Below are 23498 nucleotides of genomic sequence, written 5' to 3'. Positions count from 1 at the left end.
ACCTGAAAAGCAAAGGATGCATGAAATGCAGGCTATGAGAAGGGTTAGGGACTGAGGTCTGTTCCCTGCCTGCTGGGTAGTGCTTGGCATGGGGTGAGGGGACAGATACATCTAAGACAATCAAAGTTCAAGATGTCATGTCTTGAAGTGACCTCCTACAGTACTTCCCAAGTGTTTCCAATTACACAATAAGGAGAGGGCAGGTGTGGAAAACCTGGCACTTCTCACCTATCATAGGAGCAAGCTTAGGAGTTGACAGTATTGTCACCCAGAGGGTCAAAGGTAAAGTCTACACATAATCCTACTACTCTGAGACAAGAAGACACTTTCTCTGTTTGGTCTCTCAAGGTAGTCAAGAGGGTCATCCCTGTGTCTTACTCTCCTGACAAAATTTACTCAGGGAGTGCTGGACACTGACAAACTCTTGGTCTGGCACTCATTCAAGATCTTTTCCCACCTGCCCCTCAGCTGCGTGTCTAAACTGATCTCTACTTACAAACTGGCCAGGTGCTTTTGTTTCTGGGTCTTTGCTCACACTATTCCTGTCTCCAACTGTTGAAATCCTACATGTTTGTTTCTCATTCAAAGTACCCTTTCCTCCTATGACAGAAAGTTTGTTACACCAAAATATCCATATCAGGATTATTAAATCTGCCTTAAAACTCCAGAGTAGCTAAAGCAGACTTAATCTCCACCACCATATAGCACTTAGGGGGCCACCATAATATGTACCAGTCATGGTCTCTAGTGAATGACTTGTGCCAGAGGATGGATACTAGGGCTTCATTCAGCTCCTTGCATCCAGCTTGCCCCACAGTGCTGCAACCCCAGTTCAGCTCTCGGTAGAGTCCCGCTGGCACTAATTGCAGCTTTCCGGTCACTATAGCGACGGGTGGGGCGAGCCGGCGAGTCTCCTTTAGAACTACATCTCCCATCATGCATCGGACCCTAGGGTGCTGGGCTCAGCCTGAACCCGAAGACCCGACTGACCTCGCGCTCCAGGAGGGATAGGGGATGAGAAGCGGAACATGACGGTACTGTCTTACTTCCTTGCCCACCTCGAGGGTCGCGGCCGCCCATAACCTAACAGGACTCTCTGGCCCCAGCCGGCCCTCGGCACCGCTACTGTGAGCCTAATATGGCCGCTAGTGCAGGGACCGGCCTCTCGCATTCAGCCGGGCTGAGGTCCGGGGCCAGGGCCTGCTCCCGGCATTCCTCGCGAGTGTGGTGTGGGTTCCCTTCCCCCATCTCCGGGTCCCGCGAGAGGGAGACTCTGGGGCTTTGAGGTGAGACCGGGACTCCAGGGGCAGGTGCTCTGGTGAAGAGGGTGGGTGACTACGAGCAGTGAGCTACTACTGGCTTCCTTGGGAAGCAAGATGAATCGAGGGGGCGTTGAAAAGACATCTGATGTAAGGCCTGCTTTCTAGAGAGCGCTTTGGGTTGAGAACATCACAGATTAACTGGAGACCTGTCAGTGTTGCAGAATCAAATATTGACCAAGGGGCTCTGGGTTATTTTTGTAACGAATTTATTTGTAGCAATTTTCTAGAGGACCCATTTTGCATACAGTTTTATCATGGAAGGCCTGTATCACTGAGTCAGAGTCCTTTGCAGCACATAAGCCCATCCAGGCCTGGATCACTGCTGACCTGTAGCCCCACAGGCTGGACACTCTTGGGCACTCAATGACTGTATTGCCCTATCTATTTATGTCCTGCTTTTCTTTCTTTCTTTCTTTTTTTTTTTTGTCTTTATCCTTTTTATCTGTACCGAGCATCTAACTCACGACTGCCTGCTTGCAAGGCAGGCGCTTATGCCGCTGAGCTAAATCCCCAGCCCCTGGCACTCAATGAATGTTTGTTGAAATTGTTTGTTGCAGGTAGCATGGCCCAGGGCATGATAGAGGTGGAGCGAAAATTTGTTCCAGGGCCTGGCACAGAGGAACGGCTGCAGGAGTTGGGAGGCTCTCTGGAGCACCAGATCACCTTCAGAGACATCTATTATGACACCCCCGAGCTGACCCTCATGCAGTCTGACCACTGGCTGCGACAACGAGAGGGTAGTGGATGGGAATTAAAATGTCCTGGAGCAGTGGGTGTCTCAGGAGCCCACACTAAGTATGTGGAACTCACATCTGATCCTGCAATTGTGGCCCGCCTGTGTCAGGTGCTAGAAGCTGAGGAGCTGGGGAGTGGAGGTGTAGCTGCTGTGCTGAGTCCACTGGGGCTGCAGGAAGTAGCTAGTTTTGTGACTAAGCGGAGTTCCTGGAAGCTGATGTTCTCTGGAGCTGATGAAGATGAAGAGCCCCTGCTCAAGGTGGACCTGGATACAGCCGACTTTGGTTACACAGTGGGTGAGGTAGAGGCCCTGGTGCGTGAGGAAGCTGAGGTACCATCTGCCCTAGAGAAGATCCAGAGCCTCAGCAAAATGCTTGGTGAGGGAGACAGGCTTTCTGTGCTTTCCCTGCTCCACTTCTGCCTTTTCCGGAGGTATCTACTGGGGCAAAGAATGACTGAGTATTTCTGGGTTATTTCTGTAACGAGAATTGTTTTAGTAATTTTTTAGAGGATGCCATTTGCTTGTATAGTTTTTTTGTTGTTGTCTTTTTTGAGACAGGGTCTCTATGCAGTTCAGGCTGGCCTTGAGCTCACTTTGTAGCCGGTCTTGAACTCGCAATGATCCTCCTGCCTCAGCCTCCCTAGTGCTGGGATTACAGGCATGAGCCACGACGCCCGGCTCTCTCTCTCTCTCTCTCTTTTTTAAAGACAAGGTCTTACTATGTGGCCTTAAACTCATAATGTAGCCCAGGCTGGCCTCGAACACATGGTGATCTGTTTCCTGAGTGTGAGTGCTGGGATTACAGCTGTTTACTACCAGACCCAGTTTGTTTACACAGTTTTATCAAATCCAGTTTCCCATTTTACTGTAGTTAATTTGGATTCACTCCTTCAGTGCATTTCTGATTTTCCCAGTCATTGTGTCTCACTTAACCTCTGGCCAACTCTCCAGTTCCATTTGTCAGCTCTTTGCTTCGACTTTTCCTTCCTCAAACTTCTGCTGTCCTTTTGTTTTTACTATTTCCTAGATCCTCATGTATCCTTCTGCCTTTAAGGGCGAGAACGTTGCATTTATGAGGCAGTAGGGTAATCGTTGGCAAATTTTTTTGTTCCCATTTTTAGTTTCCTTAAGGATAGTTCATCTGGGGCTGGGGATTTAGCTCAGCAGCATAAGCACCTGCCTTGCAAGCAGGCAGTCGTGAGTTCGATCGCCGGTATCGATAAAAAAAAAAAAAGTTAAAAAAAAAAAAAGGCTAGTTCATGCACACACCTGTGGGATTGTGCACCGCACAGGGCTGACATCCCTGGGATGCTGTTTGAGTTTCCTCAGCAGTCATACACTCGGTTTCCTGCTACATGCTCAGCATGTGCTGGGCACCCACAATAATGGCAGTTCCAGAAGTAGTAATTGTGTGTAAATCCTGCCTTACAGCTATAGCTCTTTTTTCTTTCTTTCTTGGTTTCTTTCTGTGTACATCTTTGTATGTGCTTCATTACCAAGCTAATGAGCTTTGGGCTGCCTCGAAGGGCTTCAATCTTGATTGGGGGACAGGGACAGTAACTGAAATGAGTCTGTGTTGAGGCATTCTCTGTCTTCGTGGTGTCTGGGCACCTCTTAGTTTTTTCTTCCTAGATGATGGGCTCATGTGTGGCTTCCCAGCCACTCCTGCCTGAAGTGGCTCTTTTAGGTCTCATTTCCACTTTAGGTCCATTGAAGGGGTGGTGAGAAGCTGGTGGATGGCATTCAGAATCTCAGTGCTGCCTTGTAGACAACTTTAGGGTCCTGGCTGGCTGGGCTGGGGGCAAAGTTCAAATGTGTGTGGTTGCTCATTGTCATCTTGCCTATAGGTGTGCCAGCACATGAGAAGGCACCTGCCAAGCTCATCGTGTACCTGCAGCGCTTCCGGCCTCAGGACTACCAACGCCTGCTACAAGCACATACCACTGGAGAGAAGCCACAGGGGACTGAACATCCTGACAACCACTTGGGTTAGGGGGTGTCCCTTCTCAAAGGGCAAAAGAACTCTGGGTTCAGTGGGGTCCACACTTGCACTCATGGTGCCTCTTTCCTTCGAACAGTGCCCCCCCTCTCTCCAGCTCTGCCTGTTCTTTCACCCTGTCCTTAGTTACCCTTCCGAGAGCCCTCCCTGGTTGCCTTCTCTCCCTCATCAGTCAGATGCAATCTGTGGGCCGCCCCTCTCCCCTGGCCGCTAAGCAGCCTCCATTGATTTCCGCTCGTGTTTATAGGATTTCCACTTAGCCGTGATCAGTAGTTAAGCACAGGAAAATCCCTTGCCACCCCCCCTCCCTTGGTCGATGCCATTGATTCTGCCAGCGGCTCTGAAACTGCCTTACAGCTGAGTTAGAGATGAGGGGAGGCAGCAGGGATTTCCCTGCCTTGGGTTGTGGGGAATAGCAGCAGGGAGGTTGGGTTGGGTATTCTTGTTAGAAATTCTGCTTTAATTTTTGTCACAATGCCCACCTCTGGCCCAGAGGGCAGAGTGCCTCTTGTGGCAGTTCTGAGATACATGTGTTCCCAGACCTGGAAAGAGATAGAGTTCCAGGACAGATTCACACTTCCTATGTGAGAAAGTTCTTTCCTTGCTGTTATTTATATATATTTTCTACCTCAGACATATCCAAATACGGTTTTCCACCTCCTTCAGGTTTTATTGCGCTTTTCGTACTTGTGGGGGAAGGGGTTGGCCCTCAGTTTTGCAGTGACAAATGCAGCGCCAGAGTGCCACCTAGTGGTGGCCCTCAGCGGTGGGTTCACAGCTGCTGGGACCAGGGTCTTTGCGGAGTGAGTAGCGATAATTATTGCCATGTCTCCACAGGCAAGTTGTGCACCTCAAAGATCTCCTGCACCGACTGGCCAAAGTGGTTGTAGGTGACGCGTAGCTTTAGCCGCAAAGGGGCCTAGGAACAGGAGCACAGACCAGGGTTAGTGCCCATGACGTCTTCCACGTCTAAGTCTTAGCCATGAGGCCCTGGAACTCACTTTGTTAGGATTGAGGACTCTGAAGAGCTGAGTGATGGGCAGGCCACTCCGAGCTGGAGCTGTGTTTCCACTAGGGGCCTGGAGCTGCAGCTGAAAATTCTGAACATGGGAGGTTTGGGAGACCACGGAAAGGCAGCTGGCTTGGCTCAGGAAGCCCCTTCATACAGAGTGGCTCCAAGCCCTCTTCCCCTACATCGTGCTCTGTGTGTTGTTCCCTTCCATCACATTCTGTCTCCCACCCACCTCCTCTGCTTTGGGGCTGCTTCTGGATGCTAGGCCATCTCTGTACCCTGATCTGTGCAAACCTTGGGCACCGCTGCCTGGCAGACGAAGTGGGTGACATCATCCTCTGAGGAGTTGGTAGTGGTGACAGTGATTAAGAGCAAAGGAGGGGTTCCAGGGGGTCGAGTAAAAGACAGATTCAGTCGTACACCCTCGCGTTCAAACACTTTGAGATTCGGGATGGGAGCTGGAATAGAAAGAGAGGCACTCGGTGTACAGGCTTGAGAGAACATGTTCATTCCCTCACTAAGTGACGACAGAGTGAGCACCTCTCACCCCTCACTCCTGAGACACTTGTGACAAAGTTGACAAGCAGATAGGTTGAGGTTGAAGGGACACAAATTCATGGCCAGCTTGGGCAACTTAGTGAGACCCTAGCTCAAAATTTCAAATAAAATAAAAAACCTTTAAAACAATATACAGGGGTAAGGGCTGGGGATATAGCTCAGCAGCACAGCACCTGCCCAGCAAGCACAAGGTCATGAGTTTGATTTCCAGCACAAAAAAACAAAAAAGAAAAAAGGTTAAAGCTAATAGCCTAGTGGTATGGGAGAAGCAAAAACAAAAAGATACTTGGGGTGTAATGGGTACTATGAGTGAAATAAATGAAGCCAGAATAACCAGGAAGAACTACCTCAAATAGGAGCAGTAGGGGAGAGCAACTGACATTTCATGGTGACAAAGCAAAACATGAATGCCAAGGGCTTGAGGTGGAAGGGCTGGAGAAACCGAAGGGCCAGTGGAGCAGGCACTGGGCAAGTGGTATGAGAAGGTAGCAGGGCTCTGCAGGGTGGGGAAAGAAAACACTGAAGAATGGACAGAGGGGACTGGCATGATTGAACCCCTTAGCCTACCAAGATGGGGCGCTCTGGATTGGGGGCAGGACACACAAGGGCAAACATAAGCTGCAGACTGCGGCTCCAAAGGGGAAAGCACATTTCCACGCACCTTCTCTACCACATGGTCCCTTTGCTGAGGTTTACCTGGGGGTGGAGGCGCACAAGGAAGGTCCAGGAGGTGGACTAAGCCACCCACTGGGCAGGGGTTCAAAGTGGGTGGCTGCTGGGTGTCCCCAGGAGTATCATCCAGGAGATCTAGCAGATCCAAGAGCTTTGAGGTCTGGAGGAAAGAATGGAAGGATCAGGGCTGGACACGTAAGCCCAACCAAGTCCTTGCTCCAGCGCAGTGATGGTGAAACCGCAACCCCAAACCCACGTATTACAAAGTGCCAACACTGCAGTTAAACCTGAATACTGAGGTTTCAGTGTACAACTCGTGGTAACACCTTTTGTCTTAAAACTACCACTGCTGTAGGCCCTCCAGCCTCCTCACCTGGGGCTCTGTGGGGACAGAGGCCTTGTCTTCAGAAAGCTGGGCTGCTGCTTGGCTTTCTTTTGCTGCTGCTTCAGCCTGATGATTACCGTGCTCCACAAGGGGGATCTTTTCAAGGATGGCAGCCCTGAAATGATGGAATCAAGGTGTTCTTTTGTGTGATGCCTGCACTTCTCACAAGATGCGTCTGGCAGGAGGACTAGGAACAAGGGGTTCCCTTACATGGGGATCAGAAGTGTCCTGTATTTCATAAGATGGTATATTATTGCCAATGTGGAGGATAGGGAGTCAGTTTAGCTTCAGTGTCTGTGTGTCAGGGTTTTCACTGGGTGAGGAAGGATGCAAGAAGATTGAGAGACCTAGAAGGGGGCATTTGGGACAGAGTAGGGATTTGGGTCCCACTCGGCAGCAGATTGCTGGGCGCACCTCATGTGGTCATACTTCTGGAAGAGTGTGTTATACTCCACGGCCCGCTGCTGCAGCTCCACGTCCACACAGCTCCCGTAGATGGACACCACCTGGCGGATGCGGCTGACCCAATGTGGCATGTGAGTGGCAGTGGCAGTTTGTCCTGCCCTTTTACTCCATGATGTGGCAGGGAAGGGGAGGCCCCATGGAGTAATAAGGCACCCAAACCAGCCGAGCATGGTGGTGCACTCCTGTAATCCCAGCACTTGGGAGGCTGAGGCAGGAGGATTGTTGCAAGTTTGGGGCCAGCCTGGGATACAAAGTGGGCCCAAGGTCAGCCTGAACTGCATAGCACAAAAACAAAACAAACAAAAAAACCCACCTAAGATAAGTGGCTCATAGGCTTGGAGGATTCAGCACATGAATCTGAGAATTTACAAACTGGGAGACAGTGTAGGGAGCTCTTTCAGTGCAGGGACTGGAGCCACTTCTTACTTGATGTCCCCCTGGAGCCGAGTGCTGAGCTTCATGAGGGCTGTGAGGGCATATCCGCGGGTGGCTGGCAGGGACAGGTGGGACTGTAGCACCTTTTCCAGTAGTGCCAGCACCTCCTCCTCTTCTACCTTCTGGTGTGGATGCAGGGAGTGACCCTGAGTCCAGCCCTGCTCCCTGTCCTGGGTCCCTCCTCAGGGCACTTTCCTCGGAGGTCTCACCTGAAGGGTTTCTGTTTCCTCACAGTTCTCCAGCAGGAAGTCCCCGTACTCCCCTATGCACCAGGTGGCCACCTGCACCAGTGGTTGCTGTGTGGGAGAAACACTGATGGGCAAGTGTGTGGGGTCCTCTCCTTTCTTTTAGATGGAAACATTCCTTAGGCAGTGCAAAGATCAGGGGATTGGTAGGGTGGTGAAAGGGAAGTTGGCTGGCAGGCTCTGTCCGGTTCCTGAGCGCCTACTGCTCTCTGGTGGCCAAGCATGAGAACTACATGGCCTTACCACATAATGGAGCCTGCACAGTGCTTGCTCTAAGGAAGTTCTAAGGAGGGTTCCTACCCACCTTAGTGAAGATGGAAAAGGAGGCTACACAGCTGGGTGTGGTGGTGGATGCCTGTAATAACAGCACTCAAGAGGTTGAGGCCAGTCTAAGCTACTTAATGAGACTCGTCTCAAAAGGAGGGGGGCCACAGATACCTGTTAATTTTCATTTGAGGTAATAATAAAATAAGTAGTGCACAATCTTTTATCCATCTCATTTGATTTTTCAGGCAGCTCTGGGATGTGGGCAGGATGGAAAACTGAGCCCATGGGGCCTTAAAAAGGTTAATCATCTGGGATTTACACAGCCAGTTGGTAGCAGAGGCAGGACAGGAGTCCAGGTGTGTGTGTGTGTGTGGTACTAAGGACTGAGCCCAGGGCCTTCACATTGAGCCGTACCTCCAGCAGTTTTTATTTTGTGATAAGATCTTTAGTCACGGGGTTGGGTATTTAGCTCAGCTGGGGATTTGCAGTTGCCTTGCAAGCAGGCAGTTGTGAGTTTGATTTCCGGTACCGATAAAAAACAAAACAAACAAACAAAAAAAGATCTTTAGTCACTCAATTGCCCCAAATGGGTTTGACCTTAGGATCCTGCTACCTGCCTCAGCTTTCCAGAGTACTGAGATCACAGGCACATTTGATCATGCTATGCCTAGTGGCTGGCTCTGTTCTGCAGTGTCTCCTGCAGTAAGTAGACAGCTGTGCCCCTGATGGAAAAACAGTTCACAATCCAGAGCAGAAAAGTGGCCCAGAAGGGGTCAGGAAGTTACTGGGCAGTCCTCGACCATGGCAAGTAGGGATGGTACCTGAGAGATGTCCTCTGCCAGGGCATGGTAGAGGCGGTGCACAGAGTAGGCATGTAACTCCTGGGCCCCTCCAATCAGCAGAGTCAGGTTGGCCACTGCATCATCCCGCACATAGGCACCTGCCTGGAGTGGGTGGGTAGCCTGTCAGTGTGAGGAATTCTGCCCACTCCTGCCCAGCTCTAACTAGCCCATCTCACCGTTGTCAGCACATGCAGGATGGTATCTATATGCCACCGCTTAGTTGGAGCAAACCTAGGGCAGACAGCTTATCAGTCCTGGCACTATCCCTTAGCAGACTATACCCTCTCTGTCTCCTGGCACTTGTCACCTCACCTCTCTGCAGCCAGCAGGATTCCTGAGGCACAGTCAGCCCGAAGATCCGAGGGGCAGGACTCCAGAAAGGCCTGCAGCTCCTGTGTCATCACTCGAACATTGGAGCTGTTCACCAGAGCCAGGCTCAGTTCCAGGGCCCGCCTGGGGAAGGAGGGTGTCTGTAGGTATTCCAGGTCAACTTGCTGCTCTGACCACCACATACTGGGTCCCCTGTCCTTTTGTCCCATCTCTGCTTACCGGCTAAGGGAGGCATCAGTTTCCCGCAAACATTCTACCACAGTAGGCCGATGTCGCTGAACGGCACTGTGATCAGACTGCACCAGCCTCAGCAATGAGGTCAGGGCCACATACCTGGCCAGGGTGGGAAAGGCTCTATCATACCATGGCCAACAGCACTGATAGTCTGTCCTGCTCTGGGTATAATGGTAAGAAGTAGGTAGATTGGGGGGCTCTGGAGGGAGGAGTGCAGAAGGCCAGGGTTTAGTGGCACAGCCTAGCAAGACACCAGGGATTCTTACCTAATGTTCCTATCACTCTTGAGCAGGAAGCGGCCAAGAATGTTGACAGCTAGAACCTATGAGGGACAAAGTGCTGAGACATTCACAGAAGACACAACGTATTCACTCAGGAGAAGGGACTGCATGGTATAGGGTGACAGGTATGGGGGAGAAGCCAATGAATAGGGCCCACGTGTGCCTGGCTGAGGGTAAGGCAGGTAGGGCCCAGGGGAAGGACACATGCGATGATACCCGTAGGCCAGCTGCAGAACGGATGTCCATGATGGTGAGTACTGTCTCATATAGGACTGCACTGCCAGCATTTCGGCGGGTGTCTGTGTTGGTGGCCACCTAAATGAATGGGAGATGCACGTGCGCAGGGCTTGTTCTCCATCCTAGGGTGCTGGCACTTCTGTTTTTCACTTCTGTTCATTTCACAACCACCCAACAAAGTTCCCCAAACCCTATTATGTGCTAGGGCCAGCCTGGGCACTGGGGCAGTAGCACTATAACAGCCTGTGTTCCTCCTACATGGATTTCACTGGCTAGAGAAGATGGAGGGGGTGCTTACATGGCTGCTGCACAGTAGGGGTCCCTTGAGTGATACCCTGGGCTGATGGACCCCAGCTTCCCTCCACAGGGGGATCTAAGCAGTGACCCCCTTCCAAGCCCCAACCTGGGCCAGCAAGTCATTCATGGTCTCACTGCTTTCCTCGTGGTTCCGGCCTAGGATCCGAAGCAGACGAAGTATCTGCACCTAAGGTTGGGTTAACCAGTAAAACATGAAGGAGTTAATAGGAGTTGTGGGCCAGAGGAGAAAAATCCAACACTAAGAGATCTGGCTAACCTTTTAGCACCTTTTACCCACCTCTCATCTCCACAGGTCCTTCGTGTGGGAGGTCAGGGGAGTTACGACAAGCTTCTATTTTTAAAAACTGGATTTTTTTTTCTTTGTGATACCAGGAATCAAACTCAGGACCTCGCCCTTGCCAGGTAGGTGCTGTGCCATTGAGCTATATCCCTGGCCTAAACTGGATTTTCTGAACTTCAAGCATTCCCTCTCCCCAACTGGTCCTGGGGTGACCAGAGAAATCCTGAGCTTGCTAGCCTCCTGCCCATGATGCTGAGCCTAAGTGTCCTCTAGAAAGTGACTACTGGCAATGGTCTTACTGCTAAGGCTTCTCTATTTCAGGGGCAAAACAGGGGGAGGTTTCCCACCTGCAGAAAAGGGTCACTGACTCCAGATATGTTGTGCTCTGTGGAGTATCCTGCTGTCACTAGAGTTCGGAGGATCTGCACCAGCTTGGGTACCACCTGGAGAGGGGCACAGCCTTGTTTCAACATCCATCATCATCCTCTCAACTGTATGTCCCATTCCTCCACCATGCCCATCTTTCTCCAGCCCACCTTTTGAAAGTGCCTGAGGGCTGCAGGGCTTCGTTGGCAGAGCTCCGTGATCAGTGTGATGGTGCCCAGCAGGATGCCTGGGGTCAGGGTGGGGAAGTAAATTGTGGGTCAGGGCGCAGGAGAGTCTAATGCATGCATGTCTGTATGGGTATGCAACCCTTTGTCCTAAGAGCTGGTGCTGCTATCCCGTTTTTCACTTCTATCTATAGCCAGACCTGAAGCAGAGGATGGGGAGTCAGCAGTCTTACCATGGTGGCGCTCATGAAGCAGTGTGACACACGGTGGAAGGAAGATGTCAGAGAGTTCAGGGACTTTTCGGACCATGTGCACTGCAGTAAGAATAGCCTGCAGGGGTCAGAGGCTTCAGATAGGTCAAGGGTCCACCAGGTTGGGTTCCTCACCACTCCTACCTGGCAGACCAGGGAGAGTTTTGGAGGTGCGAGTGCTTAGAGCTGTATCTCACCTTTTTGCGTACATAGGGGCCTGGCTGCAGGAGCAGCTTCTCCACTTCTGTGGCCAGGTCCCGGCACATCTCAGCAGATCCCATGGTGCTCAGAGTGCACAGAGCAAGGCCTTGAACTGGCTGAATCCCCTGGCTCAGGTCACTGCAGGGTTGGGAAGATGAACCCTTAGGGCCTCTGAGAAAATTCGGCCTTCCCACCCTGAATAGCAGGCAGCCCATTAGGATTTCTGTTTTCCACTCTCCCGTCTCCCTGATTTCAAATGCCCCCAGAACCTTCTCACTTTTTGATGCTGTTGGTAATAAGCAGGTGGGCATCGTGCCTCTCATCCAACAGAAGCATGGCCCCCAGGTAGCCCACCCTCTTGTCTATGAATCTGGGAGAAGCGATCAGTTTCAGGCACTCCATCTGTAGAGAAGGAAGCAGGGATAAAACCAGAGACCCTAACATTCCCGCTCCATTGTCTGCCTTAACATCAGTTTACTGTAACATGTGGGACATCATATACTGCCACCCTCTTCAGCCAGATGCTTAAGAGTCAGGTTGGTGGGCGGTTTCAAGGACCCAGGAGTGGAGGAGGATGAGAGGAAAGGGGGTGCCTTAAATGGGGCTGGCCTGGCCCGGCAATGAAGGGTTTAGGTCAGCTGATGAATAGGGGTTGCCACCTGTGAAGCAGTTTTTCAGTGCATGATGTGAGGGCTCAGGAACGGGGAAATGAAAGCGGTAGGGGCACAAATGCGCAAGCAGTTCTACGAACCCTGTCTTATTGGCCTTCCTCCTCACACTCCAGAGGGAAAGCTCTTGGGCCATTACCTGTCCAAAGTGGGCGGGGTAGCCCAACATGTGGACGTAGAGCAGTTTGGCTAGCTGGCGGTGCCTCTGCATGGGGTCCCCATCACGGAAGGCCGCCCGGATATGGGCGCACTCCTTTTGGATCACCTCCCGTTCCTGGGCCTGAGTCTTGGCCCCGCGAATCTCCTCGATGAGGTCGTGAAGCTTTAGCGAAGACACCAGCATTCTGGGGGACAGAGTCAGAGCTCAGGGGTGGAGAAGGCTTTAATACTCTCTGCCAGGGGGTCAGCCTCGTCCCGCGCCAAGACCTTAAGGACCCAGGTGCCACCGCTACGCTAAAACTGAGTCGACATTTCCCTTTGCCCACCCGGGTCTCCAAATCCCACCGCCCAAAGTGCTCCCAATACGCATGCGTCCCGCCCCACGCCTGTTCCTAGCGAGCGTGCGCCACAACCCCGCCCATTGCCCCCTCCCTCCCCGACCTGGTGGCCCGTCTGCAGCTCAGCGCTTTTCCCTTCCCGGGCTCTGCGCCGCTGCGGTGGCGAGATCCCTTCCCTCCATTTCCAACTCTGGATGCTTCAGTTTTCCGGCCCCACAACGCCCGAGTCTCACCTGTGTTCAGTTTTAACTGTGCTTCTCTACCCCCCAGCGCTTCCTGGTGCAGGGCCCAGTAGGGTTGGAGCTTGATCAGGTCCTTCCCTCTCCCCGCCTCCACGACGTTTCCCGCCCCTGTCAGCCTTTAGACCTCAGGCCGCCTGAGGGGATGGAGCTGTGGCCCGTGCAGGGTGCGGGACTGTACAATAAACCTGCTTCTTTTACATCCGTATCGCCGGGAAAGCCTCTGAGAGCTTGGGTCTGAAGCCATCGCAGCCCAAAGTAAATGACGACTCCCCCCTTTTTTGAACTTTTTTATTAATATATTTTTTGTTAAATTTCTTTGTATTTTTTTTCCTGCAAGACTTGGTGTTGGCGGCACTGTTGTATAACTTCAATCCCAAATTCCATGTAATAGAAATCAGAAGTAAAGGTTGAAAGGGGAGGGAGGAGGGAGGCAGGCCAAGGAGTAAACAGAGTTTGACTAGAAAAAAAGAGGGTATGTGTGGTGGGCATTCCCGGGCAAGGCCATTCCTCGAGGGAGGGGTTGTAGGGCAGTAGTCTCTACCTCATGCAGGGGAGGGAGGAAAGATCCCCAGGGGACCCTACAATCCCCTCTTTCTAGGGCTTCCTGCCCCCAGGGGAAAAGCTAGTACAGGGGATCAGCCAGCAACCTCCCAGAGGGCTCTCCACCCACCTCACCCTAGGCCCAACTCTTCCCTTCCTGGGAAGTAGAGGAGATGGCAGCTTCCTTTGGTCCCCTCCTTCTGCCGCTGGTTTCCCATCCCACAAGATTCTGATGTGATGGGGGAAGGGACAGAACCCGGAGACTACTGGACTTGTCACTTCTGCTGTCCAATGAGCTCCGTTAGCTTGGTTCTACCCCCCCAGAAACGACTCCCCGACTAGGAATGCCAGAGTTGGGGAACAGGGTCCTAGCTCAAATGCCTCTAACCCTCTGCAGTACAAGTGTCTCCATCAGGCCCCATAGGAATTTAATCAAAGGCCACAAGTGAGTCCGGACCAACCAAATACACTTTTAAAGGGCAGAGAGGTCAGTGGCAAAGCCAGAGGGGTGGGCTTTGCTGCATGGGAGGTTGTTTTGTTCCTTTACACACTGCTCTTGGCATTGCATGCCCTCACAGGGGTCGTAAGAGCGACCGGCTGTAGGGAAAGAAAGGGGGTTTCTAGGACTTTGTTCTATTATTCCCTTCCTTTAACTTCCTCCAGGAAGGATCAAGTTAGGCAAGAACCTAGCTGGGAGTCGGGAGGTGAGGTAATATCCTCCAAGGTAAGAGGTGGAGGCAGCATCTCCTCCAGCCTGTTCACTTGGGCCAGGAAGCCACAGGCTCAGCCAGCAGCTGGTCCAGCATTTAGTTGCCTCATTTCCATTTTCTTCCTCCTCTGCATTCAGCTTCCAGCACACTCCTCAAGACACCAAATCCCCACCCTCAGCAGAGTGTAGGTTTAAAGAAAATGTGGGGAGGGCACGGGGCAATGGTCTGACTTAGATTTGTGTGTCTCAGAGAGGAGAGCAACTCTGAGAGAGAAAAGCCCTTCATATGTAAACAATCTAGAGAAGAATAGGGTGAGGGAGCAAGAGGTCCAGGGCAAATAAGAGCATCTGAAAGAAGAGAGAGAGGGAAGGCAAAAGCAAGAGACCAAAACCAAGAGGGACAGAAGAGAAAAAGGCGAAAAAACAACCAGGATGAGGAAAAGAGAAAAAGGCAGGCCAAAGGGGTGAAGAGGCAGGCAACCAAAGCCAGAACTAGGCCAGGAAATAGCCTCAGGTGAGGAGCTGGGAGAACAGGAACGCCAGACTGAGGTCCAGGAGGGCCACGGCTCCCACCACCAGCGGGTTGGCAGCTCCCTAGAGAGACATGGGGGAAGCAGCCTCAGTCCCTGCAGTCCAAACCCATTGCTAAATCCTGTCTCTCTGTCCTGGCTTCAGTAGATACATCCCTCCAGAGAGCAGGTGGATCTCCAACCTTTGTTTCCTATTGCAAAACAATTCCCTGCTCTCAGGCAGAGCCCCACCTTTGCTCAGGCACTTTCGAGACAGGGCCAGCCCTTTTCTGTCTCCTCCTTCCACTCCCCTCCCATCAGCATATCATGTGGCCCAGGCAGAAGGTGCCCGGCCTTAGTAGCAGACACTGGCATCAGCAGCCAGTGCTGCAGTAAGGCAGAAGGATGCAGGGGGTGAGGATGTGGTTGCCAGGAAACAGGAGATGGCCTGGAATCCAATCAGAACAGAGGGTTACGGGGAAACTCCTCCTCTTCTGGTCCTCTGCCTTTTTTCCCCTATTTTCTTTCTTCCCAGGAGAGGGAGGGGGAGTGAGGGAAGAATTTTTTCTTTTTTTATTTCTGGGCACCAAAGAGAGAAAGTGCGGAGGTGGGGGTGGGGGTGGAGTAGGAAACTGGGAGCTGGAAATGATATGGAAGGAGAACAGGCAAATATGTTCTGGTTCTATCATTAATTATTAGTTTGATACTGTGGTAAAGTTACTTTAACTACTGTGAGTCTCAGTTCCCCCATCTGTCAAATGAGGGAGCTGGACTTGAAGGTCTCTAAGGTTCCTTCTAGCTTAAAATTGTCTATTTTTTTTTTTTTTTTTTTTTTTTTTTGAAGTGGAATATGGTCCAAGACTAGTCTGGCAGAGAGGAAGCTGAGTGGAAATCAATGCCCCTCAGGGAATCAGACAGAGGTCTGGAAAGGGTGTGAGGCCAGGCTTTGAAAGTGGGGACAGGGGTGTCTCACCGGCTGGGCAGGTCTTTCAGTTGCAGCAGGCTCCTCAGATTCTTCCATCAGGTACCCAGCATCCAGACCCCTTGGGGAAGGGCCCCTCAGGACTGGACAGGCAACGGGCTCAGGTTCTGAGCCTCCCGAAGCCCTCAGTTGAGGCAAGGGCTCTTCATCTTCACCCTCCTCTTCTCGAAGGCTTCCGGAACTGTCACTGCAGCCTCCAAGGAGTAAGGAACCATCTCTGGGCCCTGGCCCCTGTATCCCAGCCTCATCCTCAGCCTCATAGCCAGCTAGTTCCTCTGCCTGCTCACCCGGCCCCCCCCACTCCTCAGGCCAAGCTTTGGGGCTGGAGAAGGGACCCCAGTCCCCTCCAGGCGGCAGTGGGTTCCGGCACGCAGGGGCTCGCCAGGGTTGGCGGGAGGAGGCAGGACTGCTGGGCAGTTCGGGGGAGCCCTCTGATGGGGTTAGTCCGTTCTCGTAAACCCCAGGGCTGTCCTCATCCAAGGGCTCTGTGTCGGAACCTTCTGAGTCCTGCCTGGGTCTGCGGCCTGGGTAGGGATAGCTGAGCATCAGTGGTGCTTGCCTGGCTGCAGGCTAGAGCAGTCGCAGCCCGAGGCTCTGCCCAGGTCTTTGGTATCCCCCAGCCTCCAAGTTTTTCAACACCAGACCTAAAACCCCATTAGCCTGCTGCATAATTCCAAGTTCCACTCCCCAGAAAACTGGGTGTGGTTCCCATCCTTTATACCCTTGGACTCTGTACCTTGGCTTTTCCCATCCCCAGACTTCCGGTGGTGCTTGCCACCCGTTTGAGCCTCTCTGGCTTCCAGGGGCTCACCCATTCCCCAGGCTGCCCACATCTCACCTGGAGCCTCTAGCATGGGTTGTAGGTCCTCAGCGATCAGTTTGGCCATCCGTGCTGCCTCCACAGCCTTCTCAGCAATGCTGCTGGCTGCCACTGCCTTTAGGAGGGCATCTGCTGCCCTGTTAGGTCCCAGGAGATACAGACTTAGTGGATCTCCCTCCACTTCAACTGCTCAGACACCCTAGCCCCCTCATTCATGTCCCCACCATTTCACACCCCTCAAGTCTTATCTGAGCTCACCTGCAGTCCTCGCCCTTCCTCAGGCTCTGCCAGCTGCTCCCTTCCTGGGCAGGCCAGGCTCTCATTCCCTGCCCTGCCTGCTCTCATTCTCTCTCCTGGACTGGGCTGTTTACCTCTGTCACACCTTCCTGCTCTCTCACATCCTCTACCCTTGCATCCTGTAGTAACACTTCCTCCTTCCAGTGGCAGGGGCAAGGCCCTCTCCAAACCCTGCTGTTCCATTGCTGTCTTCTTCCCTGCCTAGTGACAGCACATCCTCTGTACCCCGCTTGATGCTTACAAGCTCTGCTGATCGCCATCTTTGCGACTTCCTGTTGTTACCAACCCCTCACACCTGGGCTCACATGCCTTCCTGTGGTGTCCAGGGGACTGTCCTGTACCATGATCTTTTTCTTTCCTTACAGTTCCACCTCTCCCTTGCCCCCTTGTTCCTAGGCCCCCTCCCCCTTGCCACTGCTAGCTTTCCTAATTATTTAATCCTACCTTTTCCAGGGCAGTTTTCCCAGCATGGGAATTTCCCTTTTGACTTTTTTGTGGCCTCTTTCCACACCATTCTTCCCACTCTGTCACTGCCCTGCCTTATGCTTTTCTGAGGTTGAGAACTGGACTGAGAGTGGATCTCCCCTGTATGCTACAATTGCATCCTCTTCTCTCAGTATTTGCTCAATATTTCAATTATTCTTTTGGGGTAAACTCGTAGTCTCCTTTCCATACACCCCTGTTTTATCTTGGCCTGCTCCCTAGGTACAGGTCATCCTGAAGCATTATCAATCCTTTGTCCATTGTTGTTTCTCAGTTTTCCTAATGTCAGATGTTCCTCAATTTGTCCTTCCCTTTCCCTCTCAGCTATTAGTTGGAGATGGCTTGCAATCATTAAATTAGTTCTGTAATTCTGACTCAAGTGTGGGACAAAGATAATCAGATAGACTTGCTATGAGCTTGAATGGTTCAAGACCTCTGACTCCTTCAGGCCTCAGGTCTGTTTTATCTGGCTTAGAAAGGCAATCTGGACCTGAGGGATAGTGATGTCCACTGTAGTCTTAAGTCCAACTCCTGTTTATGAAAGGACTTCAGATAACCCTGTCCTTTGCTGTCTTAGTGTGTTCAGACTACCTCATGACTCACCCTGTCTTGAAACTAAGCTGGTCTTGGGGTTTGGGGTAGAGTATGAAATCACGGTCTTGAGTTTCACTGAGTTCTCTTGACAACCATGACATGACAAGGGCCTGTGTTTTTGTGTCTGGAAGGTACAGATGATGACATTTAAGCAGTTGATTTAGTCTGTGCTCAGGCATCAAGGCCAGGCTCAGGCTACCTGGCCGAGGCACCTGCTGCAGAGGCTGTGCTGTTCCCATGGCAGCCAGCAGCCAATCAGAGTTGCCAGGCCTGTTGCCGGGGATACCAACCAGCCTTTTCCTACAGCCTGATCCTCTAGTTACTGAGCTCAGTTTTTTCTTGCATATGCCTCCACCTTATCTAGCCCAAAATGTTCCCTGTTGCTTTGCCCTCCCCCTTTCCTGGCTTAAAGCCCTGGATTCTAACAACCAGATTCTCAGATACATCTACATCTGTACATTCTCTGGCACAGGCATTACTCTGGATTTGACATGTTCATACTAAGGCATAAACACACACACACACACATACACACACGCACACGCACACTTTGTAACCTATTATATAAATTCACTGAATTATATTTGGACATATCCTTATCTCTATCTAGCTCTCTGGAACAGTCTCAAATGTCTTAAATGTGCTCCATCTCTTTTAAAGAAACTGCAATATATAAACACTCAAATTATGAGCTTTATAAATCAGGGGTCCACGAATCCAATTACAAATAGAGTTTTGGCTTTCTTTACGTCTGTGGTGTCTAATTCAGAGTCACAAGCCATAGGTGGTTATTAAACATTTGAAATGTGACTAGTCTGAATGAAAATGTTCTTATTAGTGTAATTTACACATTAGATTTTAAAGGCTTGGTCCAAAGGGAATGTATAATCTCAATAACTACATTGATTATGAATTAAAAAATTTTGGGTATATTGGTTTAATATAAATGTTAAAGTTTTTTCACCCATTTCTTATTTATTTATCTATTTTTGGTACTGGGAATCAAACTCAGGACTCTGCACTTGTCAGGCAGGTGTTGTGTCATTTTATTTTTAATGTGGCTAATAAAAGATTTATGATGACATATTTGGCTCACATTACATTATTGTTGGGAAGCACTGCTTTGGATAGTGAGTTTCCTGATGCATGGAAATATAATCTGATTTACAGAAAGAAATTTCCATTTACAGGTATGTCTCTTCTCCCCCTACCTTCACCTATGGTTAAAGTCAGGGGAAGCAAAGCTGGGAGAGACTAGCTTTTTCAGGTGGGTAGACAGGCTGCAAAGATTAAATCTCCCCAAGGCCCAGGGCTGAAAGGGTGCCAGGCTGGAGCATAGTTGGGAAGAGACCACTCCCACTTCTGCCCAAGGCTGATGCTCCTAGCCTGAGGCCAGAAGGCTGGATGGGCTGCAAGAGGAAGACCAGGGACAGGTCAGTTTGAAGAGGTTTCTGGGTAGCAACAAAGAAGGCTCACTGCTATTCTCATACACACAACTGATGGATTCAACAGACACACATCTCCATAGAAAAGACACTGAGACAGTTTTGTGCACTTCTGGGAATGCCCAGCCACCCAATTACACCCACATCCACCTGTAGCCTCACATATAAACACCCCAAATCCAGGGCTACAGCTGCAGGGCCTTAGGCGTGCTCTTTCCCATCAGGCCCTAGGCCTTGCCCCTTAAGGGCCTCTTAGACACCCCTCTGCTTTCCTATACATACAGCATTCTCTACTTTTAGCCCACCTGGCAGCGGCGATCTCCTGACGCTGGCGGGCAGCACTCACGGCTCGACGGGCGCCTTCGACCGCCCTGTCCACTTTCTCCTTGACTTTGCCCCGACGCAGGGCCAGAGGCAGGAGGCTGCGAACACGGCCCCCGTGCACCAGCCGGTTACGCTTGTACTTGCCCTCTTCCCGGGAGCCGTCCGGACGGGTGGTGCGCCCATAGCCGTGCCGTCGGTTGCCCAGCCACTCGCCCTCATAGCGCAGCCCGTTGGAGCGCTGGCTCACTCCGAAGCCACTGCGCCTGTCAGCTCGCCACTCGCCCGCATACACTTCAGTGGCTGAGCCCTCAATGAGGGCTGGAGGTGCTGGGGCTGGGGGCCCGCTGGCCTCGGAACCCGGTGGTCCGGTGCTGCCCACCTCGCTGCTCACCTCGCTGCGCAGGGATCCCCGCTTGCTGCCCAGGGAACTGCGGCGCCCACCTGCCCGGAGCCCGCTGAGCAGCAGCGAGCGGCGGAAGAATCCACCTGCCGCTGGAGTGCGCTTGCGGGAGGATGCACCGTCGGCGTCCCCAGGCCCGGCCAGCACGAAGCCGCCCCGGGAGCCAGAGGCTGGGCTGCCTCCCTCATCGCCGGGCAGGGGCAGGGGCGGGGGCGGCGTCGGGGGGTCGCTGTGGCCTGAGTCCAGGGAGGTGCGGCGGGGTGAGCGCAGCAGCGCCGCCTGATGGTAGGGTACACTCTGGCGCACCCCGTAGCCATGGCGTTTCCCAGCCTGCCACTGGCCCTGGTATGTGCCTGCAGGCAGAACAGAGGTGGGAGAGAGTCAGAACCTGGCGCTTGGGCTCCTTGCATCCCAGGCCCCCAAACCGTTGGAAGCCCAAGTGTCAGGTGGGAGAGGTGGAGGCAGCGGGTATGGAGGCTTGGAAAGGGCACTGGGAGAGGCGGCCAGGGCAGGCTAGGTGGCAAGTTGTAGCCAAGCAGTGAAGTGCAGGTATCAGAAGACACGTGCATTAGAATGCACTGTGGGTAGACGGAAAGGCGGGGTAGGCAGGCTGGGAGTGTGTGACAGATAAAGGGTGTGAGGGGCAGGGAGACACGGTGGGGGGAGGTGTATAAGATAAGCTTGTGACAGGCAAACAATTGTGAGGACATGCTGACTGGGGCAGTGGTGTGAGCCTCCAGGCAGGCAGGGCACAGTCTGGAACCCGCAGGTAGAGGTTGGGAAGCAGGCAGAAGACAGTCAAAGGAGGAGTACGCGTGCGCTCGCTGGTGGGAGAGGCAGAAAAATGGGGCTGTGGATGGGGAACAGTATGCAGGACAGATGGGTGCATGGAGAAGCAGAAGAATGGGCGCAGGGGCACATGTGTCTGGGGAACACATGTGCGTGGGGAACAGCAGGGTGTGGGGGGCAAGTGGCAGGGGAAGGCACCCGCGGATGCGAGGGCGACAGCAGTGGGCCGGGCCCGCACCTCCGTCGGAGTAGGTCTCGGTGCCGTAGCCATCCTGAAAGCCGTCCTTCCAGAGTCCTGCGTAGCGCAGGCCGGACGCACTCTCCCACACGCCGCTGCGCCCTTTCAGTCCGCCCAGCCACTCGCCGCGGTACGTCCAGCGGCTCTTGCGCTCCACGCCCAGCCCTTCGCGCTTGCCCTGTTGCCAGTGGCCCTGGTAACTGTGTCCACCGGGCCCGGTGAAGACGCCCAGTGACTCGAAGCCGTGCGCCCAGCAGCCGCTGTACTCGCCCTGGGCTCCGGGCCCCGTGCACACGCCGTAGCCATGTGCCCGCCCCGCCTCCCAGCCCCCCACGTAGCAGCCCCCGTCGTCAAAGTCGAACTTGCCCCCGGGGGACATGCATGTAGTTGGCGTGGCCTCAGCCCCCCGGTGGCTCAGCGCATCCTGAGGCTGGAGAGCCGGCTGGGGGTCTGGGGGCCCGACGAGGCCTGGGGGCGGGGGCAGTTAGACCGGGGCTGGGCGGAGGGGCCCCAGCGCGGGCAGGCAGGGCCGGACCCTCATCCTGAGTGGCTGTGGAGAAAGAAGGGGGCAAATGGAGAGCGAGACCTCTCCTTTTTGCCCCCACTCCCGGACCAGGTGGCTCAGGAGCATCAGCACCGCCCCCCAGGACCCCCTCCCCCGCCCCGTCAGTAGCATCTTCCGGCCGCTCCCAAGCTTTGGGGGCGCGGGGGCTTGTCCATCCTCCCAACTTGTAGAGGGCTCCTCCCAGGACTTGGGGCTCCAACCCCAAGCAGGAGTCCCACTTCTTCAACCTAGAACCCTAGATTGCCGAGTAGGGAATGGCAGTTGCGGGGGGTGGTGGTGGTGGTGGTGGTGTTAAGAGGGAGCTGGGCAGAATGGTAGGCCACCGCTTCCCAGCTGATATTAGAACCCCTCTGTCCTGGTTCTTTGGCTTCCCCAGCAAACCCAAGGTGGGTGGTGTAGAGGCTGTAGCGGGGAGATGGGACCGAGGTGGGAAAACGGTCTGTGGGGGAAAGGATAGAGATGGGGGAAGCTCCCTAGGGGAAAAGCCAGGGTGGGGATGGGCAGACGGGTGGAAAGGAGGAGGCAGGTACTCACCATGTGGGCTGAGGCGCAGGCTGCCTCCCAGGCAAGGCGTCCATGGCAGGATACCTCCACTCCCACCCGGGCTAGCCAAGCCCCCTCCTCTTCCGGAGAGACTGCTCCAACCCAGAGAGGGAAGGCGAGGTGGGGGAGCTGTGGGAGAGTCCCCTCTCTCTTCAGCTGGGCGGTGAGGTCGTGGCAGGGGTGGAGGGAGAAGAGAATAGTGTAGAGGGAAAAAAATCTGCTTTGGATAGAGATAGGAAAGAGGAGCTGGGCGCTGGATGAGAAGGGAGGGCTATCAAGAGGGAGTGTTTTTATTATTTTTTCTTCTTTTGGTTGGGAGAAGAAAAAGAAAAAAATCAAAATTCCGATTCCATCCCAGCACAAATCAATGTTTGCTCCATCCCAGCATCACGGGGGAGGCTGGGCCAGGCAGATTTAAAGGGGCAGAGAGAAGAGAAAAGAGAGAGGAGAGGGTGGGGAGGAGAAGAGGATGAAGAAGAGCCAGTGGCAGCGATGGGGATGGGGTTGGGGGGGGTGTGCCCAGGGAGAAAAGAATGGGTCCCACTGATCCTGCAGTGAAAGAGGAGGCAGTGGGGAGGGGGAGGAGGACTGAAAGGTATAGAGACCCCCAGGTAGAAAGGAACCCTGGCATGCAGGCGGGAGTGGGGTGAGGCGAGGGGAGGAGAGAGGAGCTGGAGGGAGGAGACTGAGCTGAAGATGGGGTAGCAGGGGGAGGCCGGAGCCGGGCGGGGGAGGAGAGATGCTCTAGAGGCGGGGAGAGGGCGAGCAGAATACAAAGAAAGAGGTGCAGGGAGAGAGCCAAGGAGGTGGCAGATGCCGACAGGGAGGGAAGGAGGGAGGGAGGGACATCCACTCGGGCTGGTGAGGGATGGCCGCGGAGGGGAAGAGCGGGGAGAAAAGAGGGGGAAATCCAGAAACTGACTTGGAGCCTGAGAGAGCAAAATAAGGTAGTGAAGGGAGGGAGAAAGCACTGCAGGGACGGGCAGGCGTGGCTATAGAAATCCTGGCAGGCAGAGCCCAGATCGAGGTAAGAGAGCTGAAGCGCTGCTGGGTGGGGGTGGGGCCCTAGGAGGGGAGGTGAACCTGCCACCTTCCTGCCCAAAGCCTGGCTCCAGACCTCACCATCCTCTGCCCTCATCATCTGTTTCTCCCAGGATTGGCCCTCTAAAGGGAGAGGGGTGTGTTGTTTTTGTGTTAGGGTGTGGTGCTTTAATTTAGCTAGGGAATGAAGA

General features: G+C 53.2%; 4 protein-coding genes across 8 annotated transcripts in view; 1 reads left to right on the top strand and 3 right to left on the bottom strand.

Moving 5' to 3' along the window:
- The window catches only part of Zfhx2 (zinc finger homeobox 2), a 31798-nt gene extending 30618 nt beyond the window's left edge, over positions 1-1180 (bottom strand). Inside the window, exon 1 of the mRNA XM_063236881.1 lies at positions 991-1180. The gene's annotated coding sequence lies outside the window, so the exon portion shown is untranslated. The remainder of the gene's footprint in view (positions 1-990) is intronic.
- On the top strand, positions 684-4718 carry Thtpa (thiamine triphosphatase). Of its 4 annotated transcripts, none has more exons than XM_063236885.1 (3): positions 684-1034; positions 1880-2316; positions 3906-4718. In XM_063236885.1, the coding sequence occupies exons 2-3, from the start codon at positions 1885-1887 to the stop codon at positions 4269-4271; spliced, it is 798 nt and encodes a 265-aa protein (XP_063092955.1). In that variant the 5' UTR covers positions 684-1034; positions 1880-1884; the 3' UTR covers positions 4272-4718. The 4 variants fall into 4 exon arrangements, with proteins under 4 accessions (XP_063092955.1, XP_063092954.1, XP_003474529.1 ...); XM_063236884.1 differs by lacking the exon at positions 684-1034 and adding an exon at positions 1110-1286; XM_003474481.5 differs by lacking the exon at positions 684-1034 and adding an exon at positions 1110-1286 and having other exon boundaries at positions 1880-2434; positions 3906-4153.
- Positions 4707-14197, bottom strand: Ap1g2 (adaptor related protein complex 1 subunit gamma 2). Its single transcript, XM_013157366.3, has 22 exons — positions 13020-14197; positions 12429-12633; positions 11899-12023; positions 11618-11759; positions 11403-11499; positions 11155-11231; positions 10966-11061; positions 10424-10504; positions 10000-10098; positions 9769-9824; positions 9488-9601; positions 9251-9391; positions 9115-9169; positions 8918-9040; positions 7794-7880; positions 7576-7706; positions 7099-7203; positions 6673-6799; positions 6324-6459; positions 5364-5527; positions 5059-5157; positions 4707-4976 (listed from the first exon to the last, which is right to left on the bottom strand). Exons 2-22 carry the CDS (start codon positions 12630-12632, stop codon positions 4875-4877), a joined length of 2361 nt encoding a protein of 786 aa, XP_013012820.1. The 5' UTR covers position 12633; positions 13020-14197; the 3' UTR covers positions 4707-4874.
- Positions 14198-14392: 195 nt separating this feature from the next.
- Jph4 (junctophilin 4) lies at positions 14393-23170 on the bottom strand. Of its 2 annotated transcripts, XM_003474477.5 has the most exons (6): positions 22258-23160; positions 21159-21708; positions 19713-20484; positions 16607-16725; positions 15760-16292; positions 14393-14871 (listed from the first exon to the last, which is right to left on the bottom strand). In XM_003474477.5, the coding sequence occupies exons 2-6, from the start codon at positions 21535-21537 to the stop codon at positions 14788-14790; spliced, it is 1887 nt and encodes a 628-aa protein (XP_003474525.2). In that variant the 5' UTR covers positions 21538-21708; positions 22258-23160; the 3' UTR covers positions 14393-14787. The 2 variants fall into 2 exon arrangements, with proteins under 2 accessions (XP_003474525.2, XP_063092953.1); XM_063236883.1 differs by lacking the exons at positions 14393-14871; positions 15760-16292; positions 16607-16725 and adding an exon at positions 17367-19371 and having other exon boundaries at positions 22258-23170.
- Between the last annotated feature and the right edge of the window lie 328 nt (positions 23171-23498).

This window comes from Cavia porcellus, unplaced genomic scaffold (genome assembly GCF_034190915.1).
Source record: "Cavia porcellus strain 051 isolate PalLab524CR breed Dunkin Hartley unplaced genomic scaffold, mCavPor4.1 scaffold_26, whole genome shotgun sequence".
In the NCBI taxonomy this organism is placed as follows: Eukaryota; Metazoa; Chordata; class Mammalia; order Rodentia; family Caviidae; genus Cavia; species Cavia porcellus.
The sequence above is the reverse complement of the archived record's forward strand: the minus strand, read 5'-3'. Positions and strand labels throughout refer to the sequence as shown.

Excerpts from the sequence above, each read along its gene's own strand:
- Thtpa (XM_063236885.1), top strand. The coding sequence starts at position 1,885 with ATGGCCCAGGGCATGATAGAGGTGGAGCGAAAATTTGTTCCAGGGCCT. Across the intron at positions 2,317-3,905 it reads ATGAAGAGCCCCTGCTCAAG|GTGTGCCAGCACATGAGAAG; the intron begins GTGGACCTGGAT and ends TCTTGCCTATAG.
- Ap1g2 (XM_013157366.3), bottom strand. The coding sequence starts at position 12,632 with ATGCTGGTGTCTTCGCTAAAGCTTCACGACCTCATCGAGGAGATTCGC. Across the intron at positions 10,505-10,965 it reads TCAGTGACCCTTTTCTGCAG|GTGCAGATACTTCGTCTGCT; the intron begins GTGGGAAACCTC and ends ACCCAACCTTAG. Across the intron at positions 7,707-7,793 it reads AGGAAACAGAAACCCTTCAG|AAGGTAGAAGAGGAGGAGGT; the intron begins GTGAGACCTCCG and ends CATCCACACCAG.
- Jph4 (XM_003474477.5), bottom strand. The coding sequence starts at position 21,537 with ATGTCCCCCGGGGGCAAGTTCGACTTTGACGACGGGGGCTGCTACGTG. Across the intron at positions 20,485-21,158 it reads CGAGACCTACTCCGACGGAG|GCACATACCAGGGCCAGTGG; the intron begins GTGCGGGCCCGG and ends TTCTGCCTGCAG. Across the intron at positions 16,293-16,606 it reads ACCCATGCTAGAGGCTCCAG|GCCGCAGACCCAGGCAGGAC; the intron begins GTGAGATGTGGG and ends ATCCCTACCCAG.